Here is a 26,072-nt window from a genome sequence, read left to right on the forward strand (position 1 = left end):
TTCCTGTTGTCCTCTCCTCCTTTATCTCTCCATTCTCTGTAGACGCGTGCCATAGACCTATCACATGACTGTACGTCTGTCACTACTAAACTCAGAGCTGCGACAAAGGGAAAAGTTATGTTCTCAAGAAATATGCTTCTTCTGCAAACTCAGACGTCACCTCGCAATCTACAGTTTTTCTGATGTCACCCATGGAGTGTCGTGACAGGCTGTGTGACAAGTCCCCCTTCCCTCTCTCACTGTGGCAGTTGCAGTGACACGTTGTGAATGCAGTGTTTTAACTGTCACCTACGACGTCTCCGTGACTCAGACAGGCTGGCACGCACGTTAGATCCAGCTTTTAACGTGTGTAGTAGGAGAGACTGGAGACACCACTCACTTCTTCTATCGAAACCTCTTTGAAAATGGTAAACAAACTGCCCGTTTTGAATACTTCTGTAGTGAATAGGGTGTAACTTCTGATGCACCCAGTGGAAGAGTATGGTTTGAAACGCAGCCAGTGGAAGAGTATGGTTTGAGACACAGCCAGTGGAAGAGTATGGTAGGAGACGCAGCCAGTGGAAGAGTATGGTAGGAGACGCAGCCAGTGGAAGAGTATGGTTTGAGACGCAGCCAGGGATTACCGTCCCTTGGACCATAGGGGTCCAGTATAGTATTAAGGGTTAGTGTGTAGAAGACTACAGTACCTTGGACCATAGGGGTCCAGTATAGTATTAAGGGTTAGTGTGTAGAAGACTACTTTACCTTGGACCATAGGGGTCCAGTATAGTATTAAGGGTTAGTGTGTAGAAGACTACAGTACCTTGGACTCCTTGATCTTGACAGCGATGATCTGTTTCCTCTGGCGTATGATCTCTACAAGCTCATCACACTCCTCCACTAGCTTGGCCTCGTGCATCGCTGTGTTCACCTGGGGACAGAAGCATAGCACACTTTAACATGGTGTCCAAATAAACACTAACACAGGGTTTAAAAAATAACAACAACAGCCACAACACTGTAGCTGAGACCTCGTCAACGGCTGTGTTCACCTGAGGTAGGCTTTAATACGCTGGCCAACACAAACACTTACACAGAGTTCAGATCAACAACACTGTAGCTGAGACCTCGTCAACGGCTGTGTTCACCTGAGGTAGGCTTTAATACGCTGACCAACACAAACACTTACACAGGGTTCAGATCAACAACACTGTAGCTGAGACCTCGTCAACAAGCTGTATTCACCTGAGGTAGGCTTTAATACGCTGACCAACACAAACACTTACACAGAGTTCAGATCAACAACACTGTAGCTGAGACCTCGTCAACAAGCTGTATTCACCTGAGGTAGGCTTTAATACGCTGGCCAACACAAACACTTACACAGAGTTCAGATCAACACAACACTGTTCAGTGATAGCCAAGGCTTCACCCAAGCTTTAGGTAGAACGTTAATTTGTCATCTGCGGTTTTTGGTAACACATGTTCAGGTCTAAACATAATTTCTTTTGACAGAATCGTTATAAATGTATGATTAGAATGTGATATTCTGTGAACTTTAAAAAAAGGGGATTTTCTTATTATACAGGGTTGTGACTATGTATCAAACTGCAGAGTCTAAAACTGTTCACCATGGATACATAACACCCCCGAACACTGATCATCACTCCACAAAGCTCATTATAGCAGTTAGATCCACTTAAATTTGTTAATCACAAACACACACACAAACCCCATTAATTCCATAAGAGGGATCTTATTAACGGAGGTTGGTAATTAACAAGGATGGACGCAATGCTCCAACAGAACTGTGGATCACTGCACAGCAACATGGCAGATTCACCACGCAGATCCACTAGGCAGAATAATCTTCTCTCCCTGTGTCACCAAATCTCATCCTACTGCCTAAACCCCACTGAAACACTGAACCAGGGATATATCCTTATTATCTGAACCAGGGATACATCATTATCAGCTGAACCAGGGATATATCATTATTATCTGAACCAGGGATACATTATTATCATCTGTACCAGGGATACATTATCATCAGCTGAACCAGGGATATATCATTATCATCTGAACCAGGGATACATCATTATCATCTGAACCAGGGATATATCATTATCATCTGAACCAGGGATACATCTGTAACGGCTGTTGGAAGGAGCGGACCAAGGTGCAGCGTGGTACGTGTCCATATTTCTTTAATGAACACTGAAATAACAAAATTAACAAAGATAATGACCGAAACAGTTCGGTCGGCAGCATCATGTTGTGGGGGTGCTTTGCTACTGGAGGGACTGGTGCACTTCACAAAATAGGCATCATGAGGCAGTACTTTGTTGTAGCAACTTTGTCAGCGATTACAGCCTCGAGTCTTCTTGGGTATGATGCTACATGCTTGGCACACCTGTATCTGGGGAGTTTCTTCCATTCTTCTCTGCAGATCCTCTCAAGCTCTGTCAGGTTGGATGGGGAGCATCCCTGTCTCAGAGCCCTAGGTACAATTCCTTCCACCTCATGGCTTGGCTTTTGTTCTGACATCCACTGTCAACTGTGGGACCTTATATAGACAGGTGTGTGCCAATCAATTGAATTTAGTCTCAACCTTCATTGCGGAGGCTGAGTCTAATCCATTGCAGAGGTTGAGTCTAATCCATTGCAGAGGTTGAAACTAATCCATTGCAGAGGTTGAGACTAATCCATTGCAGAGGCTGAGACTAATCCATTGCAGAGGTTGAGACTAAATCATTGCGGAGGTTGAGACTAAATCATTGCAGAGGTTGAGACTAAATCATTGCAGAGGTTGAGACTAAATCATTGCAGAGGTTGAGACTAAATCATTGCAGAGGTTGAGACTAATCCATTGCTGAGGTTGAGACTAAATCATTGCAGAGGTTGAGACTAAATCATTGCAGAGGTTGAGACTAAATCATTGCAGAGGTTGAGACTAAATCATTGCAGAGGTTGAGACTAAATCATTGCAGAGGTTGAGACTAAATCATTGCAGAGGTTGAGACTAAATCATTGCAGAGGTTGAGACTAAATCATTGCAGAGGTTGAGACTAATCCATTGCGGAGGTTGAGACTAAATCATTGCAGAGGCCGCAGGGATAGCACAGTCAAGGAGAAGGGGAGTGTGGCTAAGATGCACAATGCACTTCTCTCTCCAGAAAGCGTCCTCTCCTGCCAATTTGCGCACATTCATTGATTCATTCTTAATTCCTATAATTTCTAATCCACAATGTTTGTTTGGTTGCGGGAATCTCTGTTAATGCATTCAATATTTTATTATTCCAGTCTTTTACCATTCTCATTGTAGGTGTAGACACATTGTTTGCAAAGCGCACAACCTATGCTACACTTGTGAGAAACAAGATTTGGTATATTTCATTCCAGTTACGAAATTTGCAATTTTCGTCAGTGTCTTTTGTTTGGAGCGTTCCAATCAATGTTGAGTAAGGACGCGCACCTGATTACACATAGAAGTAGGCCTATAGGCTACCTGGCCTGATTTACACCTAGAAGTAAGCCTATAGGCTACCTGGCCTGATTTACACCTAGAAGTAAGCCTATAGGCTACCTGGACTGATTCACACATAGAAGTAGGTCTATAGGCTACCTGGCCTGATTTACACCTAGAAGTAGGCCTATAGGCTACCTGGCCTGATTCACACATAGAAGTAGGTCTATAGGCTACCTGGCCTGATTTACACCTAGAAGTAAGCCTATAGGCTACCTGGCCTGATTTACACCTAGAAGTAAGCCTATAGGCTACCTGGCCTGATTCACACATAGAAGTAGGTCTATAGGCTACCTGGCCGGATTTACACCTAGAAGTAAGCCTATAGGCTACCTGGCCTGATTTACACCTAGAAGTAAGCCTATAGGCTACCTGGCCTGATTTACACCTAGAAGTAAGCCTATAGGCTACCTGGCCTGATTCACACATAGAAGTAGGCCTATAGGCTACCTGGCCTGATTCACACATAGAAGTAGGCCTATAGGCTACCTGGCCTGATTTACACCTAGAAGTAGAGCTATAGGCTACCTGGCCTGATTCACACATAGAAGTAAGCCTATAGGCTACCTGGCCTGATTCACACATAGAAGTAGGTCTATAGGCTACCTGGCCTGATTTACACCTAGAAGTAGGCCTATAGGCTACCTGGCCTGATTCACACATAGAAGTAGGCCTATAGGCTACCTGGCCTGATTCACACATAGAAGTAGGCCTATAGGCTACCTGGCCTGATTTACACCTCGAAGTAGGTCTATAGGCTACCTGGCCTGATTTACACCTAGAAGTAGGCCTATAGGCTACCTGGCCTGATTTACACCTAGAAGTAAGCCTATAGGCTACCTGGCCTGATTCACACATAGAAGTAGGTCTATAGGCTACCTGGCCTGATTTACACCTAGAAGTAGGCCTATAGGCTACCTGGCCTGATTTACACCTCGAAGTAGGTCTATAGGCTACCTGGCCTGATTTACATCTAGAAGTAGGCCTATAGGCTACCTGGCCTGATTTACACCTCGAAGTAGGCCTATAGGCTACCTGGCCTGATTTACACCTCGAAGTAGGCCTATAGGCTACCTGGCCTGATTTACACATAGAAGTAGGCCTATAGGCTATCTGGCCAGCTCGCAAATGTAGACATATAAATGTGGCCATTTGGGGATCTGATAGTATTTCTGATTGGCTTAACGCACCACCACTAATGAGCTGTGGAGCTTCTCAAAGTAATGTTTTCTTCACCTCAAACGTCAAGCAAACAAAGTGTGTTTTTACATCCGTTGAGAATGACAATAGTTCCTCAATGTATTTGAAAAATCTTTCCAGTTCACTCCCTTTCGATAACCACTCAGTGTGAAAGGTAAAAATGTCAGGCTCTGATCCAGTGGAAACGTCATAAAATAGGCCTACTTGATTACTTCTTATCCCTTGCGCAAATAGCCTACAGCTGTGTCTGTCCCAAATTCACTGACAGAATATTTTATACAATGTTGCAAGTTTGCTAGTGAAAGATTCAAGCCTTATCCAAGTTAATACAATGTTTCAAGTTGGTTGCAAGCAGGCCATGTTTTAGCCAATGTGATTTATAGGATATTTATTTTTAGCGAGATATTTTCTATCTGCAGGCTGCAATGGTTTTATTTGTTTTATTTATAGGCTTTACACAGCTGGTAATGACAATAGAAGTAACTTTTTAGGTTTGTATCATTTTCATTTAGATTTAGATAGAATTTTGATTAACCATGTGAAAATGATTTTGAAAATACGAAGACGTTATTATAAATTTAAATTAAACCGTTCCACGAAAATGTGTATATGAAAACCATAACTGGCACGCAGATCGGGTAGAAATGGTCAGATAAATCGGCGTTCAACATGAGAAAAGTTGCCTATTACAAGCAACTTCAGGAGAGTAATGGCAGAATCTGTGGAAGCCAGCAGGAGCAGGAGGAGGATGGATGTTAAGGCTTTTCTCTTATGGTTATCTGAATCTCTGGCTCCCTCTTGAGTCATTTGTGTCTAATTTCTTCAAACAGTGTGGTTAAAGCATCAGACAAGCTCAATGCATATATCAGAGAAGGCTGCTGAAGGGGAGGACGGCTCATAATAATGTCTGGAACGAAGCAAATGGAATGGCATCAAACACATGGAAACCATGGAAACCATGTGTGTGACTTATTATATACCATACCACTGATTCCGCTCCAGCCATTACCACGAGCCCGTTCTCTTGTGGCATATATCGTTGATTTTATTAAACACGTTTTAAAATTTTAACCAATCGATTGGTCGAAAGAACAGACGTCTTTCGGTCAATCAATATTTATTTTTGTCAGGGGACCTAATACTATCTGTCTGTCTGTACCTCTGTACGTCTGTCTGTCTGTCTGGTGTTCTCTCATCACTCTTATCTCTATCATCATGTTCTCTCATATCTTCTCCAGCAAGGTCTCTCTCTTATATGCCTACACACACGCACACGCACACGCACACGCACACACACACACGCATGTACACACACACGTACGTACACACACGCATGTACACACACACGTACGTACACACACGCATGTACACAAACACGTACGTACACACACGCATGTACACAAACACGTACGTACACACACGCATGTACACACACACACACACACACACACACACACACACACACACACACACACACACACACACACACACACACACACACACACACACACACACACACACACACACACACACACACACACACACACACACACACACACACACACACACACACACAGAGAGAGACAGACAGACAGACAACACCCGCTGGCCGGGGTGTATCATGTTTTATTGATGATCTCAGCTCTCTCATTAAACCACAACAGCAGTAGCAACACGTCTCAGTGAAAACACTGATATCTACTCACACACAGGGAGACAGGGGGGGGAACACCTGGTAACCCACTGTGTTGTGTGAAGTGCTGAAAGACTGATATATAAAAGGTGAAGGAGAATACAAAGGAAACAGCACGCAGCCCCAGATAACAGAATGAGGGTCTGGATTCTTTTAAAGGCCCACTCTGTGATTATTTAAAGGTGTTCTTGATCATTTAAATCAATGATGTATACCAATTGATTTATAGCAAGAAAACAAGTGGGGGAGCTGCTGTTTTGTTTAGTTGTTTTTTAAATTGCGGACTGGGCCTTTAACGCGAGCAGAACGGAGCGAAGGATTCATGGTTAGAGGCTGATGTTTGTCACAGAAGTGATTAGTGCTGGTCTCTCCTCCAGCCTGACAGATTAAACAGGATTCAGAATGCAGAAAGTGACTAAGTGCACATCCACAAGTCACTAGAGACCTCCCTGTCCTGTCCTGCACTCCCCAGCAAAAAGACCAATGAGATCTGTTAAAATATGGATGGCTGTGGCATATGTCAACTAAACATCCAGCGTACTGTACACATCACCAAGTCGATTATAGTACCAACACAATCTAACCTAAACACACAGACAAAACCAAGATACATTCAAACTATTGTTAAAGAAAACAAAACTCTGGAGAAAAACAATCATCAGCTTATAAATGAGGGTCTCTGTCAAACTAGAGCTGAAGGCAGATACAGCTGAAGGCAGATATAGCTGAAGGCAGACAGAACTGAAGGCAGATAGAACTGAAGGCAGATATAGCTGAAGGCAGATAGAACTGAAGGCAGATATACTATAACTGAAGGCATGTATAACTGAAGGCATGTATAACTGAAGGCAGATAGAACTGAAGGCAGATAGAACTGAAGGCAGATAGAACTGAAGGCAGATAGAACTGAAGGCAGATAGAACTGAAGGCAGATAGAACTGAAGGCAGATATAACTGAAGGCAGATATAGTTGAAGGCAGATATAGTTGAAGGCAGATATAGCTGAAGGCAGATATAACTGAAGGCATATATACTATAACTGAAGGCAGGTATAACTGAAGGCAGATATAACTGAAGGCAGATATAACTGAAGGCAGATATAGCTGAAGGCAGATATAGCTGAAGGCATATATAACTGAAGGCAGATATAGCTGAAGGCAGATATAGCTGAAGGCAGATATAACTGAAGGCAGATATAACTGAAGGCAGATATAACTGAAAGCAGCATTGCTATGCCACCACCATAGAACCCACCGGCAGATTCACAGTCCTCGTTGTGATCATATCATCTTGGAGAGAGATAACTGTATGCAATGCAGCAACAACAGAAAAATCCAGGTCACACCAGAACTGTATAGCGCCCCATGCAGCCAGTCAGTCCTCTGTTGTTGTGATGCATTATTAGTGAGCTGTGCTTCTCCCTCCTTTCTCCCTGCATGAAGTGTTACAGAACAGAGACAAAGCACTCTCCTATCTCCTCCTAGCAGGGAGGCTTCTGGGAAGAAACAGAAACACACACACACACACACACACACACACACACACACACACACACACACACACACACACACACACACACACACACACACACACACACACACACACACACACACACACAATTTTCATTAGCGTAGTGCATTAGCATTACCCCACAGAAGGTATACTATGGTTCTCTTCAGAATAACCAAGCGTTTCACACAAACATCACACCAGAGAATAGCTAGCAACTAGCATCCATAAGTCAATTAATTTTTTACATTGATAATGAGCTTTTAACAGTTTGTTTTAACACGTTCTCTTCATGGCCAAGTCGGTCGCATAGCTAAATCATTCATTATGAATAGAAGAGGAACAGATTGTTGCTAAGCCGTATCTGTATGTAGGCAGAGGAGGAGGACACAAGTTGGGAGACAGTGGAGAAGTGGAGGTTGGGAGACAGGGGAGATGTGGAGGTTGGTAGACAGGGGAGATGTGGAGGTTGGTAGACAGTGGAGAAGTGGAGGTTGGGAGACAGGGGAGATGTGGAGGTTGGTAGACAGGGGAGATGTGGAGGTTGGGAGACAGTGGAGAAGTGGAGGTTGGGAGACAGGGGAGATGTGGAGGTTGGTAGACAGGGGAGATGTGGAGGTTGGTAGACAGGGGAGATGTGGAGGTTGGGAGACAGGGGAGATGTGGAGGTTGGGAGACAGGGGAGATGTGGAGGTTGGTAGACAGGGGAGATGTGGAGGTTGGGAGACAGGGGAGATGTGGAGGTTGGGAGACAGGGGAGATGTGGAGGTTGGGAGACAGGGGAGATGTGGAGGTTGGGAGATAGGGGAGATGTGGAGGTTGGGAGACAGGGGAGATGTGGAGGTTGGGAGACAGGGGAGAAGTGGAGGTTGGGAGACAGGGGAGATGTGGAGGTTGGGAGACAGGGGAGATGTGGAGGTGTGGAGACAGGGGAGATGTGGAGGTTGGGAGATAGGGGAGAAGTGGAGGTTGGGAGACAGGGGAGAAGTGGAGGGAAGACAAACACTTTTTATGGACAGTTTTCTCTCCATAATTTAATCTGATGGTCTGAAGGAGCAGGAGGGATTATGCCTGAATTTGCAGACGTGTTGCTGTGCGTTTTGTTGCCAACCTTACTTTGCTAGCTGACAACTTTACGTTTTTTTTTTCTTTTTAATTACCGTTTATATTTTTTGTTTTTCCATCACAACTTTTTTCCCTCCGGACGCTTTATCTGGACATGGTTCGTCAGCACTTTTAAAAGCCGAAACTAAGTAGTAACATTAACATGATGTCTTCTAATTGCAGTCGCTGTACTCATATTATACAGGAGAACGAACTCCTTACGGCGAGGATAGCTGTGCTGCAAGCCCAGCTTCAGACGCAATCGTTAGGCAAGGGTAATTTCAGTGTAGGAAAGGATGAAACAGCGTCTGTGCCACCAGTAAGTACAGATAGTAACGTTAGTATAAACCCCCCGCACAGTCCCCGCAGCCGGACAACTTTCTCATGGCTTCTGGAGGGAAATGCTGTAGGAATGCTCAACTGGTGTCGCTCATTCAGCCGACAGAAACTTCAACCGGTTTTCCCCATTAAGTAGCGAGTCGGAGTCTGAGGCCGAGTCTTCTCTTGTCTCTACTCCTCCCGTTACGGGGTCTGAGACGCCGAAGGCTCCCACCATTAGCTCTGACAAATTGAAAACCCTAGTCATTGGCGACTCCATTACCCGCAGTATTAGACTTAAAACGAATCACCCAGCGATCACCCAGCGATCATACACTGTTTACCAGGGGGCAGGGCTACCGACGTTAAGGCTAATCTGAAGATGGTGCTGGCTAAAGCTAAAACTGGCGAGTGTAGAGAGTATAGAGATATTGTTATCCACGTCGGCACCAACGATGTTAGGATGAAACAGTCAGAGGTCACCAAGCACAACATAGCTTTAGCGTGTCAATCAGCTAGAAAGATGTGTCGGCATCGAGAAATTGTCTCTGGCCCCCTCCCAGTTAGGGGGAGTGATGAGCTCTACAGCAGAGTCTCACAACTCAATCGCTGGTTGAAAACTGTTTTCTGCCCCTCCCAAAAGATAGAATTTGTAGATAATTGGCCCTCTTTCTGGGACTCACCCACAAACAGGACCAAGCCTGACCTGCTGAGGAGTGACGGACTCCATCCTAGCTGGAGGGGTGCTCTCGTCTTATCTACCAACATAGACAGGGCTCTAACTCCTCTAGCTCCACAATGAAATAGGATGCAGGCCAGGCAGCAGGCTGTTAGCCAACCTGCCAGCTTAGTGGAGTCTGCCACTAGCATAGCCAGTGTAGTCAGCTCAGCCATCCCCATTGAGACTGTGTCTGTGCCTCGACCTAGGTTGGGCAAAACTAAACATGGCGGTGTTCGCCTTAGCAATCTCATTAGGATAAAGACCTCCTCCATTCCTGCCATTATTGAAAGAGATCGTGATACCTCACATCTCAAAATAGGGTTACTTAATGTTAGATCCCTCACTTCAAAGGCAGTTATAGTCAATTAACTGATCATAATCTTGATGTGATTGGCCTGACTGAAACATGGCTTAAACCTGATGAATTTACTGTGTTAAATGAGGCCTCACCTCCTGGTTACACTAGTGACCATATCCCCCGTGCATCCCGCAAAGACGGAGGTGTTGCTAACATTTACGATAGCAAATTTCAATTTACAAAAAAAAAAAAAAAGACGTTTTCGTCTTTTGAGCTTCTAGTCATGAAATCTATGCAGCCTACTCAATCACTTTTTATAGCTACTGTTTACAGGCCTCCTGGGCCATATACAGCGTTCCTCACTGAGTTCCCTGAATTCCTATCGGACCTTGTAGTCATAGCAGATCATATTCTAATTTTTGGTGGTTTTAATATTCATATGGAGAAGTCCACAGACCAACTCCAAAAGGCTTTCGGAGCCATCATCGACTCAGTGGGTTTTGTCCAACATGTCTCTGGACCTACTCACTGCCACAGTCATACTCTGGACCTAGTTTTGTCCCATGGAATAAATGTTGTAAATCTTAATGTTTTTCCTCATAATCCTGGACTATCGGACCACCATTTTATTACGTTTGCAATCGCAACAAATAATCTGCTCAGACCCCAACCAAGGAGCATCAAAAGTCTTGCTATAAATTCTCAGACAACACAAAAATTCCTTGATGCCCTTCCAGACTCCTTCTGCCTACCCAAGGACGTCAGAGGACAAAAATCAGTTAACCACCTAACTGAGGAACTCAATTTAACCTTGCGCAATACCCTAGAAGCAGTTGCACCCCTAAAAACGAAAAACATTTGTCATTAGAAACTAGCTCCCTGGTATACAGAAAAAACCCGAGCTCTGAAGCAAGCTTCCAGAAAATTGGAACGGAAATGGCGCCACACCAAACTGGAAGTCTTCCGACTAGCTTGGAAAGACAGTACCGTGCAGTATCGAAGAGCCCTCACTGCTGCTCGATCATCCTACTTTTCCAACTTAATTGAGGAAAATAAGAGCAATCCAAAATTTATTTTTGATACTGTTGCAAAGCTAACTAAAAAGCAGCATTCCCCAAGAGAGGATGGCTTTCACTTCAGCAGTAATAAATTCATGAACTTCTTTGAGGAAAAGATCATGATCATTAGAAAGCAAATTACGGACTCCTCTTGAAATCTGCGTATTCCTCCAGGGCTTAGCTGTCCTGGATCTGCACAGCTCTGCCAGGGCCTGGGATCGGGAGAGACACTTAAGTATTTTAGTACTATATCTCTTGACACAATGATGAAAATAATCATGGCCTCTAAACCTTCAAGCTGCATACTGGATCCTATTCCAACTAAACTACTGAAAGAGCTGCTTCATGTGCTTGGCCCTCCTATGTTGAACATAATAAATGGCTCTCTATCCACCGGATGTGTACCAAACTCACTAAAAGTGGCAGTAATAAAGCCTCTCTTGAAAAAGCCAAACCTTCACCCGGAAAATATAAAAAACTATCGGCCTATATCGATTCTTCCATTCCTCTCAAAAATGTTAGAAAAAGCTGTTGCGCAGCAACTCACTGCCTTCCTGAAGACAAACAATGTATACGAAATGCTTCAGTCTGGTTTTAGACCCCATCATAGCACTGAGACTGCACTTGTGAAGGTGGTAAATGACCTTTTAATGGCGTCAGACTGAGGCTCTGCATCTGTCCTCGTGCTACTAGACCTTAGTGCTGCCTTTGACACCATCGATCACCACATTCTTTTGGAGAGACTGGAAACCCAAATTGGTCTACACGGACAAGTTCTGGCCTGGTTTAGATCTTATCTGTCGGAAAGATATCAGTTTGTCTCTGTGAATGGTTTGTCCTCTGACAAATCAACTGTACATTTCGGTGTTCCTCAAGGTTCGGTTTTAGGACCACTATTGTTTTCTCTATATATTTTACCTCTTGGGGATGTTATTCGAAAACATAATGTTAACTTTCACTGCTATGCGGATGACACACAGCTGTACATTTCAATGAAACATGGTGAAGCCCCAAAATTGCCCTCGGTAGAAGCCTGTGTTTCAGACATAAGGAAGTCCCAAGAAACAAAGAGATCTTCTGTTAAATCTGACAATTAATCTTGATGGTTGTAAAGTCGTCTAAAAAAAAACTGTGAAGAACCTCGGCGTTACTCTTGACCCTGATCTCTCTTTTGACGAACATATCAAGACTGTTTCAAGGACAGCTTTTTTCCATCTACGTAACATTGCAAAAATCTGAAATTTTCTGTCCAAAAATGATGCAGAAAAATGAATCCATGCATTTGTTACTTCTAGGTTAGACTACTGCAATGCTCTACTTTCCGGCTACCCGGATAAAGCACTAAATAAACTTCAGTTAGTGCTAAATACGGCTGCTAGAATCCTGACGAGAACCAAGAAATTTTAACATATTACTCCAGTGCTAGCTTCCCTACACTGGCTTCCTGTTAAGGCAAGGGCTGATTTCAAGGTTTTACTGCTAACCTACAAAGCGTTACATGGGCTTGCTCCTACCTATCTTTCCGAGTTGGTCCTGCCGTACATACCTACACGTATGCTACGGTCACAAGACGCAGGCCTCCTAATTGTCCCTAGAATTTCTAAGCAAACAGCTGGAGGCAGGGCTTTCTCTTATAGATCTCCATTTTTATGGAACGGTCTGCCTACCCATGTGAGAGACGCAGACTCGTTCTCAACCTTTAAGTCTTTACTGAAGACTTATCTCTTCAGTAGGTCATATGATTGAGTGTAGTCTGGCCCAGGAGTGTGAAGGTGAACGGAAAGGATCTGGAGCAACGAACCGCCCTTGCTGTCTCTGCCTGGCCGGTTCCCCTCTCTCCACTGGGATTCTCTGCCTCTAACCCTATTACAGGGGCTGAGTTACTGGCTTACTGGTGCTCTTTCATGCCGTCCCTAGGAGGGGTGCGTCACTTGAGTGGGTTGAGTTAGTGACGTGATCTTCCTGTCTGGGTTGGCGCCCCCCCTTGGTTTGTGCTGTGGTGGAGATCTTTGTGGGCTATACTCGGCCTTGTCTCAGGATTGTAAGTTGGTGGTTGAAGATATCCCTCTAGTGGTGCGGGGGCTGTGCTTTGGCAAAGTGGGTGGGGTTATATCCTTCCTGTTTGGCCCTGTCCGGGGGTATCATCGGATGGGGCCACAGTGTCTCCTGACCCCTCCTGTCTCAGCCTCCAGTAGTTATGCTGCAGTAGTTTATGTGTCGGGGGGCTAGGGTCAGTTGGTTATATCTGGAGTACTTCTTCTGTCTTATCCAGTGTCCTGTGTGAATTTAAGTATGCTCTCTCTAATTCTCTCCTTCTCTCTCTCTTTCTTTCTCTCTCTCGGAGAACCTGAGCCCTAGGACCATACGTCAGGACTACCGGGCATGATGACTCCTTGCTGTCCCCAGTCCACCTGGCCTTGCTGCTGTTCCAGTTTCAACTGTTCTGCCTGCGGTTATGGAACCCCTACCTGTCCCAGACCTGCTGCTTTCAACTCTAAATGATCGGCTATGAAAAGCCAACTGACATTTATCCATGATTATTATTTGACCATGCTTGTCACTTATGAACATTTTTGAACATCTTGGCATAGTTCTGTTAAAATCTCCACCCGGCACAGCCAGAAGAGGACTGGCCACCCCTCATAGCCTGGTTCCTCTCTAGGTTTCTTCCTAGGTTTTGGCCTTTCTAGGGTGTTTTTCCTAGCTACTGTGCTTCTTCACCTGCATTCTAGCTGTTTGGGGTTTTAGGCTGGGTCTCTGTACAGCACTTCGAGATATTAGCTGATGTACAAAGGGCTATATAAAATAAACTTGATTGATTGATTGATTGATTTCTGTCCCCAGTCCACCTGGCCTTGCTGCTATTCCAGTTTCAACTGTTCTGCCTGCGGTTATGGAACCCCTACCTGTCCCAGACCTGCTGTTTTCAACTCTTAATGATCGGCTATGAAAAGCCAACTGACATTTATTCCTGATTATTATTTGACCATGCTTGTCACTTATGAACATTTTGAACATCTTGGCCATGTTCTGTTATAATCTCCACCCAGCACAACCAGAAGAGGACTGGCCAACCCTCATAGCCTGGTTCCTCTCTAGGTTTCTTCCTAGGTTTTGGCCTTTCTAGGGAGTTTTTCCTAGCCACCGTGCTTCTACACCTGCATTGCTTGCTGTTTGGGGTTTTAGGCTGGGTTTCTGTACAGCACTTCGAGATATTAGCTGATGTACGAAGGGCTATATAAAATAAACTTGATTTGATTTGAATGAATCCTGTGGTTCTCCATAACACAGAGATCTATATCTCTGTATATCTGACCCTGTCACCCTCTGACTAGTGATCTATATCTCTATATATCTGACACCTGTCACCCTCTGACTAGTGATCTATATCTCTGTATATCTGACACCTGTCACCCTCTGACTAGTGATCTATATCTCTGTCCAGCCGACCCTGTCACCCTCTGACTAGTGAACTATATCTCTGTATATCTGACCCTGTCACCCTCTGACTAGTGATCTATATCTCTGTCCAGCCGACCCTGTCACCCTCTGACTAGTGAACTATATCTCTGTATATCTGACCCTGTCACCCTCTGACTAGTGAACTATATCTCTGTATATCTGACCCTGTCACCCTCTGACTAGTGATCTATATCTCTGTATATCTGACCCAGTCACCCTCTGACTAGTGGTCTATATCTCTGTATAGCTGACCCTGTCACCCTCTGAATAGTGATCTATATCTCTGTATATCTGACCCTGTCACCCTCTGACTAGTGAACTATATCTCTGTATATCTGACCCTGTCACCCTCTGACTAGTGATCTATATCTCTGTCCAGCCGACCCTGTCACCCTCTCCTTAAATCGCTAACCCTTCGAATGAAAGACTTCACTGGGAACAGACTGGGAGAGAATATAACTGAAATGAAAGGTTGTTGTTGGGAACAGGCCGGGAGATAAATAACTCCTCAGCAAACAGTTGAGGCTACTTCAGGTGAGGACTGATAGCCTGCAGCCACTTGCAGTGCTGTACAAAACTCCAAGACCTTGATCTACTCCAAAGCTGGAGTGCTGAAATAGCAACCTTCCTTATAACAAGGTGAGGTGAAGTCTCTCCTTGTGACAGTTCTTACTAATAGCTGTTTCTAAGGTAAAATTAAGTCCTTTTTTTGAGTTATAATGGCTGCCACCTTTAAAAGGTTATTTTTACTTCATTTATTAGGATCTAGCTGCCAATGGCGACAGCTAGTCTTACTGGGGGTCTGACTCATAACGAAAAATACATTACAGACAAAATAGTAAAAAAAAAAAAATGTAAATAAGTGTAAAAACATTACTATGTAGTGTGTGTGTATCTATCAATTCCACATGCATGTCAATACATACACACAACCAGAAGGTCACTGTGAACAGAACCAGCCGTGAGGTGTTACCTTCATTTGTGTTTTGAAACCAGGTTTTGCTGTTCACTTGCGCTATATAAGATGGAAGGGAGTTCCGCGGCACTCATGGCTCTGTGTAATACAGTACATTCTGGATCCGGGGGACTGTACAGAGAAGATCTCATGACTATGAAATAACATTGTCAAATGATAAACTGCAGCGCAGCGGCCATTTTGTCAGACTCGGGGTCAAGTAGTTCTCCTAGAACTTACTCCTCTTCCAGGTGTGATGACGATAGTCATTTTTGAAAGGTTACTGTATGAAAGCACGGAGAGGATCTCACGACAACGTTTGAATGTCATTTTTTTGGTTTTGAGGTAGAGCATCTGGGTATTGTAAAAGTCAAGGTCCAAAGAAAAGGCATCGTTTCAGTGTGTGGTTCTCAATAGTTCTGAGATTACTGAATGGCACCCCTATTACCTATGGGCCCTGGTCAAAAGTAGTGCACTATATAGGGAATAGGGTGCCATTTGGGTCCCAGCCTCAGACTCAGGAGGTAAATATTGGACAGCATCACTACTCTAGCAGCCTGAGATAGTAAATATTGGACAGCATCACTACTCTAGAAGCCTGAGATAGTAAATATTTGACAGCATCACTACTCTAGCAGCCTGAGATGGTAAATATTGGACAGCATCACTGCTCTAGCAGCCTGAGATGGTAAATATTGGACAGCATCACTACTCTAGAAGCCTGAGATGGTAAATATTGGACAGCATCACTACTCTAGAAGCCTGAGATGGTAAATATTGGACAGCGTCACTCCTCTAGAAGCCTGAGATGGTAAATATTGGACAGCATCACTACTCTAGAATCCTGAGATGGTAAATATTGTACAGCATCACTCCTCTAGAAGCCTGAGATGGTAAATATTGGACAGCATCACTACTCTAGAAGCCTGAGATGGTAAATATTGGACAGCTGGCTACATCACTCCTCTAGAAGCCGGAGATGGTAAATATTGTACAGCATCACTCCTCTAGAAGCCTGAGATGGTAAATATTGGACAGCATCACTACTCTAGAAGCCTGAGATGGTAAATATTGGACAGCATCACTCCTCTAGAAGCCTGAGATGGTAAATATTGGACAGCATCACTACTCTAGAAGCCTGAGATGGTAAATATTGGACAGCATTACTACTCTAGCAGCCTGAGATGGTAAATATTGGACAGCATTACTACTCTAGCAGCCTGAGATGGTAAATATTGGACAGCATCACTACTCTAGCAGCCGGAGATGGTAAATATTGGACAGCATCACTACTCTAGCAGCCTGAGATGGTAAATATTGGACAGCATCACTCATCTAGAAGCCTGAGATGGTAAATATTGGACAGCATCACTACTCTAGAAGCCTGAGATGGTAAATATTGGACAGCATCACTACTCTAGAAGCCTGAGATGGTAAATATTGGACAGCATCACTACTCTAGAAGCCCGACATGGTAAATATTGGACAGCATCACTACTCTAAAAGCCTGAGATGGTAAATATTGGACAGCATCACTACTCTAGCAGCCTGAGATGGTAAATATTGGACAGCATCACTCCTCTAGAAGCCTGAGATGGTAAATATTGGACAGCATCACTACTCAAGCAGCCTGAGATGTCATTAACAAACCAATATCCCTCGATTGATTATACAGCTCAGTTCCCTCAGCTCTGGGGACGGACGGACTGACAGACGTGCACAGACAGACATACACTTCCACCCTGAACCGTGGCTGGCTCTATCCTTGATGCTTAGCCTGACACTGTCCCTCCTCATTGGTTGAAGCTGTGCAGAGATAGAGATTTGTAAATGGAGTTTCTGTCCAATGTTAAAATGGAGGGTTGTTCTCTCATGGACACCATTTTACTTAGTCATCAGTATTTACTCGCTCCTGTCTCTCTGACTCTGACTGTTGATTACAGATTTACCACCACAGGACACACTTAACAGAGACATCAGCAGATACACCAAAGTTCAATACTGTTTCCCAGTTGGAAGATTCCCCACAAGGCATTGCATTCAGATGCCTACCAGCAGTATCTGTGATGTGAAATTTTGCAATTGGGGGAATGTAGGCACTGTAGGAGGGAATAAGCAAGGCGTATTAAATAATGTAATGTCAACCTGATATAACAGTGGAATCTGACTGGAATGAGATCAAAGATATCATTGTTTTGGTTCCGGAGCCATCTGGAAACCCTGGGAATTTTTGTAGTTGCAGAGAATCTGACTCACCTTCACCTGTTGACAGATCTGACTGACTGACTCACCTTCACCTGTTGACAGATCTGACTGACTGACTCACCTTCACCTGTTGACAGATATGACTGAGACTGTCTCACCTCTACCTGTTGACAGATTTTACTGACTGAATCACCTCTGCCTGTTGACAGATTTTACTGACTGAATCACCTCTGCCTGTTGACAGATTTTACTGACTGAATCACCTCTGCCTGTTGACAGATTTTACTGACTGAATCACCTCTGCCTGTTGACAGATTTTACTGACTGAATCACCTCTGCCTGTTGACAGATTTTACTGACTGAATCACCTCTGCCTGTTGACAGATTTTACTGACTGAATCACCTCTGCCTGTTGACAGATTTTACTGACTGAATCACCTCTGCCTGTTGACAGATTTTACTGACTGAATCACCTCTGCCTGTTGACAGATTTTACTGACTGAATCACCTCTGCCTGTTGACAGATTTTACTGACTGAATCACCTCTGCCTGTTGACAGATTTTACTGACTGAATCACCTAGGGTTGTGAAAGTCATGACATTTTGTCAGACAATTATTGTCTTGCAAATGCATTCCGGTTGACCATGAATTAACATAAACACGTTTAGCATCTCCAAGCCTCCACGCATAAAAGCTGCCTTTGGAACATCAACATTTAAAAAAAAAGCAATAATACATCTAATTAATATTCACCATCACAATAAATGCATTATTTATTTTAGGCAGGTCTAAAGAAACATTATGATAGGAAGAAAATTAATTTCAGAAGAACAGAATATGAGTTGGTCTACTGTATGTTATCTGGCTGTGCTCTGTGCCATCGGCTGTAGACTTGTTCATTTAGCAGACAATATATGCTTATAATTCCTGTGACATTATTTTATAACGATATGATTTTATAGTAAGAAGAATATAATTAAGCAATAAGGCCCGAGGGGGTGTGGTATTTGGCCACGGCTAAGGGCTGTTCTTAGGCAGGACGCACACCCATCAGACTCTATTTAATCTTTTCTTTGCTAATTATGTACAATTAGTTTAGATTTAAAGTATAATGGACCATTATCAAATAGGCAGGAACAGGGGCAGGGGAAAAATGACATGTCTCCCGTATGCACTCGAATGGAGGCGTGTTCGTTTTTCAATCATGTCGGACAAGCTACCGTAAACATATTAGCTGCTGGGATCCTCCTCTATTCAGTGGCAACCATCAAAAACTCTGCTTTCACACAAGACTTCATATAGAAATGTCTGGGTTTATTTCACTCCAAGCATCAACCACTGTTTCAGGAGCATTCAGATATTACACCCGAACGCTGTATGCCACGGGCTCTCCAACCCTGTTCCTGCAGCTAACTCTGTATGCCACGGGCTCTCCAACCCTGTTCCTGAAGCTAACTCTGTATGCCACGGGCTCTCCAACCCTGTTCCTGAAGCTAACTCTGTATGCCACGGGCTCTCCAACCCTGTTCCTGAAGCTAACTCTATGCCACGGGCTCTCCAACCCTGTTCCTGCAGCTAACTCTGTATGCCACGGGCTCTCCAACCCTGTTCCTGCAGCTAACTCTGTATGCCACGGGCTCTCCAACCCTGTTCCTGCAGCTAACTCTGTATGCCACGGGCTCTCCAACCCTGTTCCTGAAGCTAACTCTGTATGCCACGGGCTCTCCAACCCTGTTCCTGCAGCTAACTCTGTATGCCACGGGCTCTCCAACCCTGTTCCTGAAGCTAACTCTGTATGCCACGGGCTCTCCAACCCTGTTCCTGAAGCTAACTCTGTATGCCACGGGCTCTCCAACCCTGTTCCTGAAGCTAACTCTATGCCACGGGCTCTCCAACCCTGTTCCTGCAGCTAACTCTGTATGCCACGGGCTCTCCAACCCTGTTCCTGCAGCTAACTCTGTATGCCACGGGCTCTCCAACCCTGTTCCTGCAGCTAACTCTGTATGCCACGGGCTCTCCAACCCTGTTCCTGAAGCTAACTCTGTATGCCACGGGCTCTCCAACCCTGTTCCTGCAGCTAACTCTGTATGCCACGGGCTCTCCAACCCTGTTCCTGCAGCTAACTCTGTATGCCACGGTCTCTCCAACCCTGTTCCTGAAGCTAACTCTGTATGCCATGGGCTCTCCAACCCTGTTCCTGCAGCTAACTCTGTATGTCACGGGCTCTCCAACCCTGTTACTGCAGCTAACTCTGTATGCCATGGGCTCTCCAACCCTGTTCCTGAAGCTAACTGTATGCCACGGGCTCTCCAACCCTGTTCATGCAGCTAACTCTGTATGCCACGGGCTCTCCAACCCTGTTCCTGAAGCTAACTCTGTATGTCACGGGCTCTCCAACCCTGTTCCTGAAGCTAACTTCATGTGGGAAACCTAATGAAATCTGTTTCGGGAACATCGATAGTAACATGTTATCACAACTAAACATATCTTATAAAACTGTTGAGAGACCCTCTTTCTGCGCGCTCGGGGACAGGGCTGAAGGAGAGAGAGAGAAAGAGAGAGGAGGAGATGGAAACACACGGTGGTGAGATATTCTGTAGCTAAAAGTTCATGTGTCAGCCTATTATTAATTATGAAAATATAAACAATTCCCTGTTACTAGGCTATTCAAAGTAAAAATACAAATTCACTATAATTGCAGGCTAACTCTGTAAGCACACTGCACAATCAGTGAACCAACAGCATGGTCTCGTGCTCTACCTTCTCTCCCTGAACGTGTAGAGAGTAGTAGAAGGCAACCAGTCCATCCAGTATGCATAATAATACAGACCACATTCAAAGACCATTACTAGAATTTGTTTACTTTTGAAATATAGGCTAGACCAATTATGTCCCAAAGACATCTTAAATCTATGTTGGTTCTAATGTTTTTCAGCTGTGCGTAATAGGCAAAAGACTATTGTATCGTATAACAACCCAATCATTATTTATTTTATTTTTTTAATTGGGGTGGTTTGAGCTCACAGATAGGCCTAATTCATAAGCTCTTATACGCGCGGGTGTTCTACATGCAACATCTTCAATTAATTTATTATCATCTCAGAAAGCGCTGGCAATATCCTTGTGTTTGGCTTTCAAACAACATCCAAGGACCGTGTTTTCCACTCAGTTTCAACCTGTTGTTGACCTTCTTTCTTCACATTGAAAAGCATGATACTGTTTTGATGATAAGTGTTTTGATGTGATTTTCGATGGCATTTGCATTGACGTCAGAGTGGTTAGAGGGACAACAGAGCCCTGAGTACCAGACCATTAGCGAGCGAGTTGGGTAATACCAAAGCATGTCCAGAATGCATAAGAGGAGATAACCGTGACTCAACGGTCACACGGAATTTGACTGCGGTCATGACACAACAACAGCCCTAGACTCACCTCAACCTGTTGACAGATCTGGATGAGTTTGGCCATCTGGTTCTCCAGCTCACTGTTTCTCTTCACCAGGTTGGTGAGGTTGTTCTCCAGGGTTTGCTGTTTGGGAACAGGCAGAGGAACAGGCCAGTGAGATATAAAAGAAGGGAACCAGGAAGAAATACCCAAATGCACCTTTAATTTGGCTTTGCTGGAAAGGGGGAAAACGGACTGACAGGAACGTTGGCCATGTGCAGTGTATGACCATCCTATCGTCTCTGACCACTGAACATCGGCCGTCATTTCTCTACATTTCCATGTGAACTACAGATTACAGTTCCTCAATAAACCATCTGAACTACAGGTTACAGTTCCTCAATAAACCATCTGAACTACAGGTTACAGTTCCTCAATAAACCATCTGAACTACAGGTTACAGTTCCTCAATAAACCATCTGAACTACAGGTTACAGTTCCTCAATAAACCATCTGAACTACAGATTACAGTTCCTCAATAAACCATCTGAACTACAGGTTACAGTTCCTCAATAAACCATCTGAATTACAGGTTATAGTTCCCAATAAACCATCTGAACTACAGGTTACAGTTCCTCAATAAACCATCTGAACTACAGGTTACAGTCCCCAATAAACCATCTGAACTACAGGTTACAGTTCCTCAATAAACCATCTGAACTACAGGTTACAGTCCCCAATAAACCATCTGAACTACAGGTTACAGTTCCTCAATAAACCATCTGAACTACAGGTTACAGTTCCTCAATAAACCATCTGAACTACAGGTTACAGTCCCCAATAAACCATCTGAACTACAGGTTACAGTTCCTCAATAAACCATCTGAACTACAGGTTACAGTTCCTCAATAAACCATCTGAACTACAGATTACAGTTCCTCAATAAACCATCTGAACTACAGGTTACAGTTCCTCAATAAACCATCTGAACTACAGGTTACAGTTCCTCAATAAACCATCTGAACTACAGGTTACAGTTCCTCAATAAACCATCTGAACTACAGGTTACAGTTCCTCAATAAACCATCTGAACTACAGGTTACAGTTCCTCAATAAACCATCTGAACTACAGGTTACAGTTCCTCAATAAACCATCTGAACTACAGATTACAGTTCCTCAATAAACCATCTGAACTACAGGTTACAGTTCCTCAATAAACCATCTGAACTACAGGTTATAGTTCCCAATAAACCATCTGAACTACAGGTTACAGTTCCTCAATAAACCATCTGAACTACAGGTTACAGTTCCCAATAAACCATCTGAACTACAGGTTACAGTTCCTCAATAAACCATCTGAACTACAGGTTACAGTTCCTCAATAAACCATCTGAACTACAGGTTAGAGTTCCTCAATAAACCATCTGAACTACAGGTTACAGTTCCTCAATAAACCATCTGAACTACAGGTTACAGTTCCTCAATAAACCATCTGAACTACAGGTTACAGTTCCCAATAAACCATCTGAACTACAAGTTACAGTTCCTCAATAAACCATCTGAACTACAGGTTACAGTTCCTCAATAAACCATCTGAACTACAGGTTACAGTTCCTCAATAAACCATCTGAACTACAGGTTAGAGTTCCTCAATAAACCATCTGAACTACAGGTTACAGTTCCTCAATAAACCATCTGAACTACAGGTTACAGTTCCTCAATAAACCATCTGAACTACAGGTTACAGTTCCTCAATAAACCATCTGAACTACAGGTTACAGTTCCTCAATAAACCATCTGAACTACAGGTTACAGTTCCTCAATAAACCATCTGAACTACATGTTACAGTTCCTCAATAAACCATCTGAACTACAGGTTAGAGTTCCTCAATAAACCATCTGAACTACAGGTTACAGTTCCTCAATAAACCATCTGAACTACAGGTTAGAGTTCCTCAATAAACCATCTGAACTACAGGTTACAGTTCCTCAATAAACCATCTGAACTACAGGTTACAGTTCCCAATAAACCATCTGAACTACAGGTTACAGTTCCTCAATAAACCATCTGAACTACAGGTTACAGTTCCTCAATAAACCATCTGAACTACAGGTTACAGTTCCTCAATAAACCATCTGAACTACAGGTTACAGTTCCCCAATAAACCATCTGAACTACAAATTACAGTTCCTCAATAAACCATCTGAACTACAGATTACAGTTCCTCAATAAACCATCTGAACTACAGGTTACAGTTCCTCAATAAACCATCTGAATTACAGGTTATAGTTCCCAATAAACCATCTGAACTACAGGTTACAGTTCCCCAATAAAGCATTGTATTTATACTGTAGGATCCCAGCAGCCGTCCAAACCAAAGCCAATATTCAGTTCTGAGAGATAACAGATAACACAAGATAACCTTGAACGATAGAGAGAGAGAGCATCAGAATAGTTCTGTAGAAATATTCAGATTACTATCTAGCTACATTTACAACATTCAATAGTGCTGAGTGAGGTTGAGATCCCAGACAGTTAGTGGGTTAGTCAGAGGGGTTAGATCCCAGACAGTTAGTGGGTTAGTCAGAGGGGTTAGATCCCTGACAGTTAGTGGGTTAGTCAGAGGGGTTAGATCCCAGACAGTTAGTGGGTTAGTCAGAGGGGTTAGATCCCTGACAGTTAGTGGGTTAGTCAGAGGGTTTAGATCCCAGACAGTTAGTGGGTTAGTCAGAGGGTTGAGATCCCAGACAGTTAGTGGGTTAGTCAGAGGGTTGAGATCCCTGACAGTTAGTGGGTTAGTCAGAGGGTTGAGATCCCTGACAGTTAGTGGGTTAGTCAGAGGGTTGACATCCCAGACAGTTAGTGGGTTAGTCAGAGGGTTGAGATCCCAGACAGTTAGTGGGTTAGTCAGAGGGGTTAGATCCCAGACAGTTAGTGGGTTAGTCAGAGGGTTTAGATCCCAGACAGTTAGTGGGTTAGTCAGAGGGTGAGATCCCAGACAGTTATTGGGTTAGTCAGAGGGTTGAGATCCCAGAAAGTTATTGGGTTAGTCAGAGGGTAAGATCCCAGACAGTTATTGGGTTAGTCAGAGGGTAAGATCCCAGACAGTTATTGGGTTAGTCAGAGGGTAAGATCCCAGACAGTTAGTGGGTTAGTCAGAGGGGTTAGATCCCTGACAGTTAGTGGGTTAGTCAGAGGGTTGAGATCCCTGACAGTTAGTGGGTTAGTCAGAAGATTGAGATCCCAGACAGTTAGTGGGTTAGTCAGAGGGTTGAGATCCCAGAGGGAGAGAGAGAGGGACAGAGAGAGAGAAAGGGAGAGAGAGAGAAAGGGAGAGAGAGAGAAAGGGAGAGAGAGAGAAAGGGAGAGAGAGAAAGGGAGAGAGAAAGGGAGAGAGAGAGAGCAAGGGAGAGAGAGAGAAAGAGAGAGAAAGAGAGAGAAAGGGAGAGAGAGAAAGGTAGAGAGAGAAAGGGAGAGAGAGAGAGAGAGAGAAAGGGAGAGAGAGAGAAAGGGAGAGAGAGAAAGGGAGAGAGCGAGAGAGCGAGAGAGCGAGAGAGCGAGAGAGCGAGAGAGCGAGAGAGCGAGAGAGCGAGAGAGCGAGAGAGCGAGAGAGAGAGAGAGAGAGAGAGAGAGAACATAGCAGCCCATGAATTTAAGCAACAGGAGTAACAAAGAAGAAGCAACAACTACAACAACAACAACAACAACAACAACAGGAAGAAACAACAGCCGCAGGCAGCAAACCAAAGAGGAATAGTCACAACAGCTCTTTTTGAAGCTGGTTATCTATTCATGCATGTGAATGAGAAGCATGAGAGGAAGAGCAATCCAAACGTCCACCTGGCTGTGTGGCCGTATGTGTCCATTGTCTCAGTGGCCTCTCCCTCTCCAAACACCAGGACAACCAGGACACTCTCTGAGTCCCAAATGGCACCCTATGTCCTTCATAGTGAACTAGTTAGCACAGGAAACAGGGTGCCATTTGGGAGGGACAGTGATTTAAAAATCAAGCGAACCATTGGGTGACTCACCGCAGCGCTTGTCTTTGATGCCTCCAATACCGCGTCAGATACTCTGCCAGGACTCACTTGAAAAGCCTATGAACACACACACATAGACAGGTCTGGTCTGGTACACTATGAACACACACATAGACAGGTCTGGTCTGGTACACTATGAAAACACACACATAGACAGGTCTGGTCTGGTCCACTATGAAAACACACACATAGACAGGTCTGGTCTGGTCCACTATGAACACACACATAGACAGGTCTGGTCTGGTACACTATGAAAACACACACATAGACAGGTCTGGTCTGGTCCACTATGAACACACACATAGACAGGTCTTATCGATCTGCCACAACAGCACATTCGTGTAGCTGGTCTGTCTGCTACTCTCTCTACTGACACGTTGGTCTGTCTGCTACTCTCTCTACTGACACGTTGGTCTAGCTGGTCTGTCTGCTACTCTCTCTACTGACACGTTGGTCTGTCTGCTACTCTCTCTACTGACACGTTGGTCTGTCTGCTACTCTCTCTACTGACACGTTGGTCTAGCTGGTCTGTCTGCTACTCTCTCTACTGACACGTTAGTCTGTCTGCTACTCTCTCTACTGACACATTAGTCTGTCTGCTACTCTCTCTACTGACA

General features: G+C 44.1%; 1 protein-coding gene across 4 annotated transcripts in view; it reads right to left on the reverse strand.

The window, feature by feature from the left end:
• Positions 1 to 26,072, reverse strand: part of LOC129827460 (probable E3 ubiquitin-protein ligase MID2) — a 321,932-nt gene that overhangs the window by 62,470 nt on the left and 233,390 nt on the right. For 3 of the 4 annotated variants that reach the window (XM_055888340.1, XM_055888339.1, XM_055888341.1), the window contains 3 exons: positions 25,447 to 25,512; positions 21,462 to 21,557; positions 803 to 910 (listed from right to left, as the gene is read on the reverse strand). In XM_055888340.1, coding sequence (XP_055744315.1) covers positions 803 to 910; positions 21,462 to 21,557; positions 25,447 to 25,512 — 270 coding nt within the window. The remainder of the gene's footprint in view (positions 1 to 802; positions 911 to 21,461; positions 21,558 to 25,446; positions 25,513 to 26,072) is intronic. The other variant, XM_055888342.1, reaches the window with a different exon arrangement.

Source organism: Salvelinus fontinalis, chromosome 29 (genome assembly GCF_029448725.1).
Source record: "Salvelinus fontinalis isolate EN_2023a chromosome 29, ASM2944872v1, whole genome shotgun sequence".
Taxonomy (NCBI): Eukaryota; Metazoa; Chordata; class Actinopteri; order Salmoniformes; family Salmonidae; genus Salvelinus; species Salvelinus fontinalis.